The sequence below is a fragment of the Thamnophis elegans genome, chromosome 9 (genome assembly GCF_009769535.1).
Source record: "Thamnophis elegans isolate rThaEle1 chromosome 9, rThaEle1.pri, whole genome shotgun sequence".
In the NCBI taxonomy this organism is placed as follows: domain Eukaryota; kingdom Metazoa; phylum Chordata; class Lepidosauria; order Squamata; family Colubridae; genus Thamnophis; species Thamnophis elegans.
Window position 1 is genome coordinate 4,187,573 of NC_045549.1, and position 14,158 is coordinate 4,201,730.

Consider the following 14,158-nt stretch of genomic DNA (forward strand, 5'->3'; position numbering starts at 1 on the left):
GTATCGAAGGGGAAAGGGGGAGGAGAGGAGAGAAAAGGAAAGGATGAAGAAGGGAAGGAAGGGAAGAAGAGACAGAGGAAAGGAAGAAAAAGACACAGAGACAAGGAAAGGGTGAAGGAGGGGAGGGGAGAAGAAGGGAGGGTACCAAAGGGGAAAGGGGGAGGAGAGAGAGAAAAGGAAAGAATGAAGAAGGGAAGGAAAGAAGGGAAGAAAGGAAAAGAAAGGGTTCTGATTCTTTTCGGTGGGTAGAACACAAAAGAGTTACACCCTCAAACTTCTCCCTTTCCTAATAGATGCCAGCCATTTCTATAACCGAAGTCACAGATACGGCTTGTAGCTATAGTTAGAAATATATTTTGCTTTTATTAGACTTTATGATCACATAAAATGCAAATAAAAGACCACAAGGGAAAGGGGGAGGAGGGGATCACTCCTCCATCATGAACGCCAAGAAACCCAAAATAGCAAAATACAGGAAAAACCCCATTTCAAACCCAGCCCGGGACTCCGGAACCCACCCACAGCATAGACCAAATGTGTCCCAGACCCATGGACTGCCCCGTAGTTTCCCCTGCCCTCCTCTCCTTCACCCACCCCGCAACCTCCATCCTATTCGAACCACAAAACAGAGCAGGGATGATTGACAAGCATAAGCCCCCCGTTCTCCCCCCCCCGACAAACCTTTGGACTTCAACTCCCAGAATTCCTGAGCCAGCCTGGCATTCTGGGAGTTGAAGTCCACCGTTTTGCCAAGCTGCCCTCATCCATAAGTGCCCATCCCTGGAAGACAGTTCCAGAATACACTTCAACAAGAGTTGGGGACCTTGGAGGTCATCAACACCTCCCCGCCTTTCTGCTCAAAACAAGAAACCAATAGTCGTCCAGGCCTCCAGGGGAAATCTGCAGGCAGACGGTGCCCCTCGAACCCAAGGCTGAGCCGGTAGCATTTGGCAAGTTCTCAGGTACGCCACCTCCCTTCGGTGGAAGGGGCGCCTGGTCGACAGGCTCCAAAAACTGGTGAAGACACTCACATGTTGTGCGGCATGGTCCCGAGACACCTCCCAGCCAATTTTTCGCGGCACGGCAAAAGTTGCTTTTAACGCAAAGCTCCAGAGAAAGTGGATTTCTTTTCCCCCCCCCACCCCTGCAAAACAGCTGTGCAGCAGCTGCCACTTGTCAGCGTGGCAAAGGCTGGCTTTGCATCCGGTTGAAAACACCCTCCGGAGTAGGCTTTGGGGGGGTGCCTTTAATTCTAATGGGGCTGGCGTTTCTCCCAGGCCGCTCCGGCTGACCGAACCGTCTGTTCCCTCCGTCCTCTTCTGGAATCAGATCCCTAATTTCGCTGGGCTTCCTTCTTGAGAAGCTGTGAGCATTCCTGTCTTTTCAAGGCGTGGCTTTCCCAAGCTTGGTCCTCCGTTTGCAAGAAGAAAAGGGGGAGGGAGAGAGGGAGGAAGAGGAGGAGGAGGAAGGAGGAGAGGAGATTTCCACGGGGCACCAGAAGCTGCAAGGGGAAATTTCCAAACCGCCCTAAAAATAGATCTTTTGTGTTTTCTTCCCAGCCCGCAGGCAACTTTTCACCACCCAGCTGCTTTTCGGCTGAATCCCTTATTCCGAGAGCCCCTAAACAGGATAAATTGGGAGACGGTGCAGATTGTTTCCCTCTGGGAAAGTCTCCAACTTCTCCACCCCAATGCCAGGGCTTCCTTGAAGGAAGCAGCAGGAGGCGTGCGTTGGTAAGTCCTGGTAGGATACGGCTCTGTGCATGCAACTTAGAACGAACGAGAAATTTCCTGACAGTGGGAACAATTAATCAGTGGAACTCCTTGCCTCCAGAAGTTGCGAATGCTCCAACACTGGAAGTCTTTAAGAAGATGTTGGATAGCCATTTTTCTATAGTGGTGTTGGGTTTCCTGCCTGAGTAGGGGGTTGGACTAGAAGACCTCCAAGGTCCCTTCCAACTGTTATTCTATTTATTTGATTCAATTCTATTTTATTCTATTCTATATTTACTCTATTCTATTCTATAGTATTTATTCTATTCTATTCTATAGTATTTATTTGATTCAATTCAATTCTATTGTAATTCTATTCTATAATATTTACTTTATTCTATTCTATTCTATTCTATTCTAATTCTATTCTAAACTTCTGCATAGCCCACCCTCATTTCCTCCCTAACTAGGAGCAGATCTACAGAGTATTTTTCCACACGGTTCAAAGAGAAAAACACATGACTTAAAAAAAAATTCTTTCCACCCCCAAGAAAAAAGTCAATTTAGGCTACAAGAAAGACCTCGTGGGGAGGCATTGCTTGCCAGACCAAGGAATTTACCCACTATGGGCGCACCCCATAGGAGAGAAATATTTTTTTTTGGCCTTAAAACAAAATAGGAACGGAACAGAATAACAGGGTGGGAAGGTACCTCGGAGGTCATCTAGTCTAAACCCCCCTGCTCAACCAGGAGACGCTAGATCGTTTCTGACAAGTGGCTGTCCAGCCTCTTCTTGAAAGTCTTCAGGAATAACTCACTGACTATTTTTCCTTTCATATATACAATATAATACAATAGCAGAGTTGGAAGGGACCCTGGAGGTCTTCTAGTCCACCCCCCTGCCTAGGCAGGAAACCCTATACTGTTCCAGACAAATGGCTATCCAACATCTTCTTAAAGATTTCCAATGTTGGGGCATTCACAACTTCTGGAGGCAACTTCTGTTCCACTGATTTAATTGTTTTGAATGTCAGGAAATTTCTCCTCAGTTCTAAGTTGCTTCTCTCCTTGATTAGTTTCCACCCATTGCTTCTCGTCCTGACCTCAGGGGCTTTGGAGAATAGCTTGACTCCCTCCTTCTTTGGGGCAGCCCCTGAGATCTTGGAAGACTGCCATCATGTCTCCCCTACTCCTTCTTTTCATTAAACGAGACATACCCGTTCTTCGTATATTTTAGCCCCCTAATCTTTGTTGCTCTTCTCTGCACTCTTTCTAGAGTCTCCACATCTTTTCTACATCGTGTCGACCAAAGCTGGATGCCGTATTCCAAGTGTGGCCTTACTAAGGCTTTGCAAAGCAGTGCTAATATCTCATGGGATCTTGATTCTGTCCCTCTGTTAATGCAACCTAGCATGTTTTTGGTGTGCGTGTAACACAGGGGAAGGGTTTTCAGGGGGAAGGTGAGACAACGCCACTACGAAGCGATGTGGTCACCTTCCTTACTCGACACGGATTTGCGCAAAGCGAGAAGTAAACAGAAGAGGCGGTAGGAAAACAAAGGGGGGGGGGAAACTGACAGCATGGCGAACGGGCAAATTCCAGGAAATGTGAAAGCAACACACCCACAAAGACATCATCCTTAGCATCTGCACAGACTTCCTGTCTGCAAAAGGAATGGACCCAGTGACTCTTGATGGAAGCCGCAATCTAAGATACGGTGCAAGGTTTAAAAAAAAAACTTGGAATTTGCCGTAAGGTTGTTGTTGGAAAGAAAATCCACCTGATTCAGTTCCAAACAAGGAAAAAAAGACGCCAGAGGCTGGAGGCTGATTGGAAAGAAAGCCCATTTATTGGTGAACGGAACCACCAGGGTTTGTGGTTCTGGGACAGCTGACAAAGTGGAGTTGAGAGTAGGGTGGGTTTTTTAACACCTTTCTTGATTCCTATGGGGTCACGGCGGGCTCTATAGGCAAAAGGGGGAACGCAAATCCTAGGTGTTTGCCTGAGCTAATCTTGTCAGCCTCTTTTTGTCGCTGCTTATCTGGAGTTTCTGTCTGACCCAGTCTTTCTGAATGGATTACCCAATCTGCATTTCTAAAGGATGGCCTCCTGAGTTTCTGCTTGGGGCAGGGAGACTGGGGCTGGTTTCTGCCCCCCCTCCTTTTGAGGGAAATATAATAATCTGCCTTTTTCAATGTTTCCCAAGCTATTTCATTCTTCCGGGGGGGGGGGGTGAGGAGTGGAGGGCTTCCTACAATGTGTTGAGTTAATGCCGCCTTGGAAAAACAACCATGTCTGTGTGATTCTTTCCTTCCTGAGACATGTCTTACTTTTTATTTATGTATTTATATCCTGCCTTTTACAGGTAGCCCTCGACTTACAACAGTTCTGTTCTTTCCCCTCTCCTAGGATGAGCTAGGAATAACAATGCAGGGTGTTTATATTCACTGCAGGTCTTTCAAACTCCTCCATTCACTTTTCCACCATTTTTTCAAAACAGTAGGGGAATATATATATATATATATATACTCTTCCTTTATATATCCTTCATATATATATATATATATATATATATATATATATATATATATATATATATATATATATATATATCCTTCATATATATATATCCTTCATATATATAAATATATATAAATATATATAAATATATAGATATATATATATACATACACACACACACACACACACATATACATACACACACACACACACATACTCTTCATTGCTTATTAGTGCTTTTGCACACGGCTTCAAACGTAGGAGCACCTGGAAGGCGATATTATGTTTGAATCTGGAGCCAGCCCAAATTCCAAGCTCAGCTACTTTTACAGTTGTGAACAAGTGTTGGGTTCGGAAAGCCAAGAAGAGGCTTCAGGCTAGAAAGAAGGGGAGGAGGGGGAGGGGGAGGAGGAAGAGAAAAAGGAGGAAGAGGAGGAGAGGAGGGAGTCAGAGAAGAGAAAAAGGGGGGGAAGGAGGAGGAGACAAAAAGGGGGAGGGGAAGGAGGAGGAGGAGGAAGAAGAGGAGGAGGAGGAGGGGAAGGAGGAAGAGGAGGAGGGGGAGAACGAGGAGGAAGAGAGAAAAAGGAGGGGAAGGAGGAGGAAGAGGAGAGAAAAAGGGGAGAGGAAGGGAGGAGGAGGAAGAAGAGGAGGAGGAGGGAAGGAGGGAACACGGCGATTTTCACACTCGTGGACTTCAACTCTCAGAATTCCCCAGCCCAAGGATTCTGGTAGTTGAAGTCCAGCTATCTCGAGGTGGCTTCGGTTGAGAAAAATTGCTCTCTACCACAAGTGGAACACGAGGCCACCAAATGATTCCTCTCGCTAAAAAGGCGGATGCTATTTTGAGATGCATTAACAGGAAGGCAGATCCTGAGCAGCCACTGCCCCGGTCAGTGGCCTCTTGCAAAACTCTGCCAGTTCTGGGCAGCCCAGCATCCAGAAAGGGATGGGGGGGGGGAAAGGGGAACCGTGAGGAATCATGAAAAGGATTTTGAACTGTTTGACCTACAGAAGAGATGATGAGGAAGAAAGATCATCGGTTTCATAGACAGCCCTTGACTTTTGACTGTAACCTAGCCAAGAATTTCCATTGTTGAGCCTTGAAAGGCAAAAGTCCAAGCTGAACCAGATATGACTTTTTAGGTGGAGATCATTTAAGGGAATGCTGCCGTCGTTAAGTAGACACAGTGGTTGTTAAGGGGCTTTGGGCCAATCACCAGGAGACAGTGAGTTCTAGTCCCCTTTAGGCATAAACCTGGCTGGGTGACTTTCAGCCAATCACCAGGAGACAGTGAGTTCTAGTCCCACCTTAAGGCATGAAAGCCGGCTGGGTGACATTGGGTCAATCACCAGGAGACGGTGAGTTCTAGTCCCACCTTAAGGCATGAAAGCCGACTGGGTGACATTGGGCCAATCACCAGGAGACGGTGAGTTCTAGTCCCACCTTAAGGCATGAAAGCCGGCTGGGTGACATTGGGTCAATCACCAGGAGACAGTGAGTTCTAGTCCCACCTTAAGGCATGAAAGCCGACTGGGTGACATTGGGCCAATCACCAGGAGACGGTGAGTTCTAGTCCCACCTTAAGGCATGAAAGCCGACTGGGTGACTTTGGGCCAATCACCAGGAGACGGTGAGTTCTAGTCCCACCTTAAGGCATGAAAGCCGACTGGGTGACATTGGGCCAATCACCAGGAGATGGTGAGTTCTAGTCCCACCTTAAGGCATGAAAGCCGGCTGGGTGACATTGGGTCAATCACCAGGAGACGGTGAGTTCTTGTCCCACCTTAAGGCATGAAAGCCAGCTGGGTGACATTGGGTCAATCACCAGGAGACAGTGAGTTCTAGTCCCACCTTAAGGCATGAAAGCCAGCTGGGTAACTTTGGGCCCATTGCCAGGAGATTGGAAGTTGGACTCCGGAATAAAAACTGGCTGAATTACTTTCGGCCCAGCACCAGGAGATGGTGAGTTCTAGTCCCAATTTAGGCATGAAAGCCGGCTGGGTGACTTTGGGCCCATTGCCAGGAGATTGGGAGTTGGACTCCGGAATAAAAACTGGCTGAATTACTTTCGGCCCAGCACCAGGAGATGGTGAGTTCTAGTTCAGTCTTAGCTATGAAAGCCAGCTGGGTGACCAGGGGGCCAGTCCCCTCTCCTTCAGCCCAACCCGCCTCACAAGGTTGTTGTTATAGGGGAAATAAGAAGAGGAAAGTGTGTGGGATCCCTTCCCTTCCCTTTGTTTGTAAAGATAAGGCAGAATGCAAGTAAATAAAACAATGATAAATCCACTGTTGGAATAGGCTGCTTCATAAAGTCCTAAGATTCCCTTATCACTGCTTTAAAAACAGAGAATATCCCTGGCTTTGCTTTTGCAGATCCTGCCCCGAGCCTGGGGTTGGACTAGATGGCCTCTGAGCTCCCTTCCAATCTCTTGATTCTCAGAACAGCTCAGAGCGGCTGGGACAAACTCCAAACACAATCAACTTTGGAAAGTTTCATTTTGGGCAGATAAAGAGCGCATGGGTCGTTCCATGCCCTCTGCATTTCTATCATTATTCTCCCCCCCCCTGTTATCTAGGCCATTCCCAGAGTTTGCAACCGCCTATCTCTCTCTGCCGTTTGGGGAGTTTATTAATATCTTTAAAATCCTGATTAGCGAGGGACCAAATATATCTCTGTTGCTAATGTTCTGGATGGGATCCAGAGCGAAAGAAAAAAGAAAATGCAAGCTGGGGAAAGCTGTGAGTTCGGGCGAATTGTGGGAGGAAAGAATTGGGGGGGGGGGGGAGGCCAGGACTTTGGGGACAAGGAGTTTGACAAGAGGCGAGTTAACATCAGAGGATGCCTCTGTCCATGCGTCACGCATCGCTGTACTTCTCCTCGCACAGCTGTTGCTCCCGATGATGACAAAATCGGGCATTATGCCTTCGGAATCCACTTGCAAAATGTAGGTTTGTGGAACTTGGGTAGGCGTGTCCCTCCACTCTGCACATGCTCTTGTTGACTGCTGGTTTGTGATTAGGGTTAATCACGAACTAGCATAATTAAGGAAAGGGGAAAGGAAAGGGAGCAGAGAGGGGGGAAGGAAGGAAGGAAAAGGGGGAAGGAAAGGAAGAAAAGAGAGGGAGGAAAGGAAGGAGGTAAGAGAAAAGAAAGACATAAAAAGGCAATGGAAAGGAAGAGAAGAGAGGGGGGAAGGAGAAGGGGAGGAAAGGAAGAAAAGAGGGAGGAGAGGAAGAGGGGGAGGAAAGAAAAGAAAGAAAGAAAGAAAGAAAGGAAAGGAGGAGGGGGAGGGAAAGGAAAGGGAGAAGAAAGGAAAGGAAAGAGGGAAGGGAAAAGAAAGAGAGAAAAGGGAATGGAAAGGAAGAGAATAGACAGGGGAAGGAGAAGGGGAGGAAAGGAAAGGAAGAAAAGAGGGAGGAAAGAAAAGAGAAAAAAGGGGAAAGGGAAGGGAGAAAAGAAGGAGAAAAGGAAAGGGACAAGGGAAGGGAGGAAAGGAAGACAGAAAAGAGAGGGAGGAAAGGAAAGAAAAAGGGGAAGGGAGGAAAGGAAGACAGGAAAGGAGGAGAGGGAGGGAAAGGAAAGGGAGAAGAAAGGAAAGGAAGAAGGAAAGGAAAGAGGGAAGGGAAAAGAAAGACGGAAAAGGGAATGGAAAGGAAGAGAAGAGACCGAGGGGAAGGGGAGGAAAGGAAAGGAAGAAAAGAAGGAGGAAAGGTAAGAGAAAAAAGGGGAAGGGAAGGGAAGAAAAGAGAGGGAGGAAAGAAAGATAGAAAAGAGAGGGAGGAAAGGGACAAGGGAAGGGAGGAAAGGAAGATAAGAAAGGAGGGGAAGGGGGAGAGAAAGGAAAGGAAATTCTAATGAGCACATGGACCAATCCAGACAGTCCTCTGGGGAGCAATTCAGAAGAATTTCATCGCTTTCTCCAACATACATTTCCAATTTCCCACAATCCTGAAAATCCCTGCTGGTTTTTCTATCCAAGAACCTCTCATGACAGCCTCTGGAAGCTGCCAAGCCCAGAGAGTTTTTGCAAAGGGCTGCTCTCTGCTGAGGTTCAAGAATGCAGGACAAGGCTTACATCAAATTAAGCATTTGACACAATAGACAATCTTCCTTTTTGTAGCATTACACTGAAAAGTTGGATTCGGGATCCTTTGGCCCTGGAAAGCCTTTTTCCGTGTCTAATGATGGAAAAGGGAGGAACTGGTCTGTGAAGCCGTTCCAGGGACATTGAAAATCCACACTTTACATCCAGTGCACAAAAAAGGGGCCTCTTCTGGGGAGATTCTACCTTATTTTTTTTGCTTTCTGCAAGTTTTTATATTCACCAGTTTTCGTCTATTTTCACCTTTAGCAAAAAAAAAATGTTTATTATCAAAACTTTGAGGAAAGAAGGCAAACAGGATGAATTAGGACAGTAGACTTCAAGTCCCAGAATTCCCCAATCATTAGGTATATGGCTTTAAACTCTTAGAATTCCCCAGCCAGAATAAGTGGACTTCAACTCCCAGAATTCCTCAGCCAGCGTGTTTGAACTTCAACTCCTAGAATTGCTCAGCCAACATGCTTGAACTTCAACTCCCAGAATTCCTCAGCCAGCGTGTTTGAACTTCAACTCCCAGAATTCCTCAGCCAGTGTGTTTGAACTTCAACTCCCAGAATTCCTCAGTCAACGTGTTTGAATTTCAATTCCCAGAATTCCTCAGTCAGCGTGTTTGAATTTCAATTCCCAGAATTCCCCAGCCAGCATCTGTAGATTTCAAGTCCTAGAATTTTTCAGTCCCCATTTGTGGACTTCAACTCCCAGAATTCACCGGCCAGCATATCTGAACTCCCAAGTTCCAGAATTCCTCAGCCAGAATGTGAACTTCAACTCCCAGAATTCCCCAGCCAGTGTGTTTGAACTTCAACTCCCAGAATTCCTCAGTCAACGTGTTTGAATTTCAATTCCCAGAATTCCTCAGTCAACGTGTTTGAATTTCAATTCCCAGAATTCCCCAGCCAGCATCTGTAGATTTCAAGTCCTAGAATTTTTCAGTCCCCATTTGTGGACTTCAACTCCCAGAATTCACCGGCCAGCATATCTGAACTCCCAAGTTCCAGAATTCCTCAGCCAGAATGTGAACTTCAACTCCCAGAATTCCCCAGCCAGCGTGTTTGAACTTCAACTCCCAGAATTCCTCAGTCAGCGTGTTTGAATTTCAATTCCCAGAATTCCCCAGCCAGCATCTGTAGATTTCAAGTCCTAGAATTTTTCAGTCAGCATGTATGGACTTCAACTCCCAGAATTCCCCAGCCAGCATGTTGGCAGGAAAATCCTGGGAGTTGAAGTCCATCCATCGTAAAATTGCCAAAGCTTGAGAAATGCTGGGTTAGGAAACCACTTTTCTAAGCCAAATTCTGGAGAAATGTGACACTCGGCAAAAGAGGAACTGTGACCCAGAGAGAAAATTCCACGGCGGCCGAAATGAATGGAAATTTCCAGCAGATTTTCACCAGAAGCCATTTCCTTGGGGAAAGTTCCAAGGGGTTTCTCGCAAATGTGTCCCATTCTTTAAAATTCCCATGTATGACGCCAGAAAGAAGGTGTTAGGAACACAGGGCCAACTATATAAGGAATCTGTCCTTGTAGTTACTTATTGTGAATAATTTCAATTCCTTTCAGATCTGGAATCTTCCTATCCTGGGTCCCGGGCACCAGAAGATTTCTCAAATTAAATTAGTCTGAAAACAGGAGTCCTGATATCAAGGTCCAAAAATATACGAATCTCACTGCATCTCGATTTACTCCCATAAGTTCTCACAAATTTTCTAGAGCAAGAGTCGGCAACCTGCGGCTCCGGAGCCACGTGTGGCTCTTTCATCCCTGACCAGGTTACATATAATGCCCATCAAAATTTGGGGCGGTTTGTGTGGGGAGATTACAGAATGGGCCCCCAGCAAATCAAAAAGGAGAACTGATCGCGGTTTGTGGTAGCATTTTTCCCAACTGTCGAATTTTATATCAAGGCAAAAGCCTTTTTTAATGCAGACGAAAAGTGAATAAAATTAATTGAGGGGAGGAGAAGGAGGAAGAAAGGAAGGAGAGGAGAGAAGAGAGGGACGGGAAGGAGGGAGAGAGGGGGAGGGAAGAGAAGAAAAAGAGGAAGAAAGGAGGGGAAGGAAGAGAAAGGGAGGAGTAAGGAAGGGAAGTGGAAGGGTGGGGGAGAGAGAGAAGGGGAGGGAAGAAGAAGAGAAGGGGAGGAGAAAAGAAGGGGAAGAGGAGGGGAAAGGAAGTGAAGGGAGAGAGAAGGGGAAAAGAAGGGAAAGAGGAGAAGAGGGAGGGAAGTGGAGGAAGAGAAAGGGAGAGGAGAGAGAGAAACGAAGGGAAGGGGAAGAGAAGGGGGAAAGAAGGGAAAGAAGAGATGAAGAAGAGAAGGGAGGGAAATGGAGGAGTGGGGAGGAGAAAAGGGGAAGAGGAGGGGAAAGGAAGAGAAGGGAGAGAGAAGGGGGAAAAATGGAAAGAGGAGAAGAGAGAGGGAAGTGGAGGAAGAGAAGGGGAAAGGAGAGAGAGAAAGAAAGGGAAGGGGAAGAGAAGGGGGAAAGAAGGGAAAGAAGAGATGAAGAAGGGAGGGAAATGGAGGAGTGGGGAAGAGAAGGGGAGAAGGAGAAAAGAAGGGGAAGAGGAGAAGAGGAGAGGACAGAGAGGAAGGAGAGGGGAAGAGGAAGGAAAGGGCGAGAAGGAGAAGAGAAGGAGAAGGGAGAGGAGGGGAGAAAAGAGAAGGGGAAGAAGAAGAGGAGAAGAGGAAGAGAAAGGAAGCTGCAAAGCAGAATTCGGAGAGAGGGTGGATATGGCATCTTGTTTCCAAAAACCAGTGACCCAAAGCCTCAGGAATGCTGGTGGGTGTTATTTAAAGAAGGGGAAAGTTCAGCTCCGCAGCCCCAGCTGGTTGCGATTTCAACCTCAGCTATTTTTTAACTTGGCAACTGTCACCGCCCGGCCGGGAAGGGCAGAGGCAAAACAGCGGTTGAAAGATCTGACTTGGATTCTGCATCAGGAGGGCCTTCGGTTTCATCACCAGGCCGGTTAAAGGAGCAGGCAAGGCTGAATTGGCACCCGTGCCCACCTGCGCTGGGGCCAGGATCGGCTAAGATTCTCCACATTATGCAGATCAGGAAACTCCAAAACTCCACAGAACGTGGAATAAGCAGAGTAGGAGGGGACCTTAGAGGCCATCTAGTCCAACCCCCTGCTCGAGCAGGCAAATGGCTGTCCAACTTCTTCCAATGAAATTAAAACACATTTTGTTAAAAAATGCATTTCAAATAATGCATGGACGGGCTATCAAGCCTCCTCTTTTCTCCTTCAACCTACGATACACCTAGGAGTAAATCTCTCCTTCCCAACTACAATCTTGTACCCAATTGTCCCTTTCCAGCCTCAGCTTGCTTCGTTGGGCCCTTGGGAATAAAGCCAGAGGTGTGTGTGTGTGTTTGTCTATGAATTTCCGCAGAGATAGCCTGAACACAAATCATGAATGCATACCCAACCAGCCAGGCTTAAAACAAACAACAGTTGACATTTGTGGGCCACAAAACTAGCGCGAAATACACACCAACGCACACCCCCTCCATGCATAAACCACACACCATTGTCGTCTTGAGTATTTGTAAACATTGTGCAGCCGGTGAGTCACTTCTGAAGATGGCAGGCTGGTGTGCATGCATGAAACAACAACAACAACAAAAACCCTACTACCCTGTTTTCCCAAAAATAAAACCTCGATGGACAATAAGCCTAATCGGGGTTTTGAGCGCAAGCCCTCCCCGAAAATATCGCAACACAGCAGCAGCCAGGAGGTGACCACGCTCGCCGCCTCCTGTGTCTCAAAAATAATAAGATCTCCCCGAAAATAAGGCCAAGCGCTTATTTTGGGGGTCAAAAGAAAATAAGACTCTGTCTTGTTTTGGGGGAATGCGTTCTGCGTATTGCCACAACGGGTGTTTTTGCACAAAAAATGATATCCAGTGGATAGTCAAAAGATTGTATCGTCATCTGTTCGGGTGGATTGCTGTTGAGTGGGGAAACGGGGGGGGGGGGGTTGGACTAGAAGAACTCTTAAGGTCCCTTCCAAGTTTGTTACGTGTACGTTAGTCTAATCAGGAATATTCTTGGATTGCAAAAAAAAATGTCTACGCTGCATTTCAACACCAGACACTTTTTCTCCCAAGTTTGGGGTAGGGGGGAGCTTTCTAGAACAACCTGGGGGATGGAATCATCGGTTTATAGGCCTGGAAGGGACCTTGGAGGTCTTCTAGTCCAACCCCCTATACCAGCAGTCTTCAAACTTGGCAACTTTAAGACTTGTGGACTTCAACTCCCAGAATTCTCCAGCTGGAGAATTTTCCTCTACCTGTCCTAACCGAAAGTCCTATCAATTGTGGAGACAACTGCAAAACCCTCCCCTTGCCATAGAGTCTTCTCCTGGCGCATGGTGCTTCTATTCCCCCCCCCCCACCGAAAGCTCCTCTCAAAATTGTGGTGCCAAACGGTGACGGAGCTGCAGCAGAAGGTGGAAAGAGCCATATGCGGCTCCAGAGCCGCAGTTTGCTAACCCCAATTTAGGCTACAAGAAAGACCTCGTGGGGAGGCATTGCTTGCCAGACCAAGGAATTTACCCACTATGGGCTCACCCCATAGGAGAGAAATATATTTTTTTTGGCCTTAAACAAAATAGGAACAGAACAGAATAACAGGGTGGGAAGGTACCTCGGAGGTCATCTAGTCCAACCCCCCCTGCTCAAACAGGAGACGCTAGATCGTTTCTGACAAGTGGCTGTCCAGCCTCTTCTTGAAAGTCTTCAGGAACGGTGAAGCCACAATTTCAAGTTATTCCATGGGTCGAGTGCTCTAACCACTAGGAATTTTCCCCTTAGTTCTAAGTTGCTTCTCTCCCCGATTAGTTTCCCTCCGTTGCTTCTTGTCCTACCCTCAGGTGCTTTGGAGAATAGGCTGGTTCCCTCTTCTTTGTGGCAGCCCCTCAAATATTGGAAGACTGCTATCGTGTCACCCCCTAGTCCTTCTTTTCACTAGAAAGATCCAATTCTTGCAACTCTTCTTAGTATGTCCCCAGCCCGCTAATCCTCTTTGTTGCTCTTCTCTGCACTCTTTCTAGAATCTCAACACCTTTTTGTATTGCGGTGACCAAAACTGGATGCCGTATTCCAAGTGTGGCCTTTCCAAGGCCTTATAAAGTGGTATTAACACTTCATGTGTTCTTGATTCTATCTTTCTTCTCTATCTTTTCCTCTCTTCCTCTTTTTTTTTCTGTCTTCCTTCCTTTTTTTCCACTTTTTTGTCTTCTCCCTCCCTCCCTCTCTGAACTATCTCCTTCCTTCCCTCCACAATGATGGATGGATCTCCCTCCCTCCCCTACCCAAGCCTCCTCCCTCCTCCTCCTCTAATTTGCCTCCCTTCTCTTGTTCCACTTTTCATTTCTTCGTTTTTTTCGACAGGTGACAGGAAAGGCAATTTCTCCTGCTGTGTTTCGCTTTCACTTCTCCAGTTCCTGGCAAGCCACAAAACAGTCATTTATAATAAATTACAATCGATAGCTATACTGGGAAATGCCCAGGCAGCTCATCCCCATCGCATCCCATAACTTTTCTGCGGACCGCCAAAATTTTCTCGTGGACCACCAGTTGGCTGTTCTAGAAGTTTTCTTCCCAAACATTGGTAGGTTTATTGGTTTATTGGACTTATATGCCACTCTTCTCCCAAAGGACTCAGGGCGGTGTACAACATAAAAACACACATTACAAAATGAAAAGAATGTACGAATACCTCCAAGGTCCCTTCCATCTTTACTATTCTGTATTCAGTTCAACCTTGAAGCCACCAATATTCTCTCCTATGTGAAATTCCACCGATCATTTCATGGATTGTGC

General features: G+C 46.7%; 1 protein-coding gene across 2 annotated transcripts in view; it reads right to left on the reverse strand.

Moving 5' to 3' along the window:
• Positions 1-14,158, reverse strand: part of RNF24 (ring finger protein 24) — a 58,555-nt gene that overhangs the window by 15,978 nt on the left and 28,419 nt on the right. Inside the window, exon 1 of one of the 2 annotated variants that reach the window (XM_032224042.1) lies at positions 1,032-1,353. The exons of the other annotated variant lie outside the window; for it this stretch is intronic. Within the exon in view, the coding sequence (XP_032079933.1) occupies positions 1,032-1,045 (14 nt within the window). The 5' untranslated portion in view covers positions 1,046-1,353. Of the gene's footprint in view, positions 1-1,031; positions 1,354-14,158 lie in introns of those variants that run through there. 2 annotated transcript variants of the gene reach the window in all.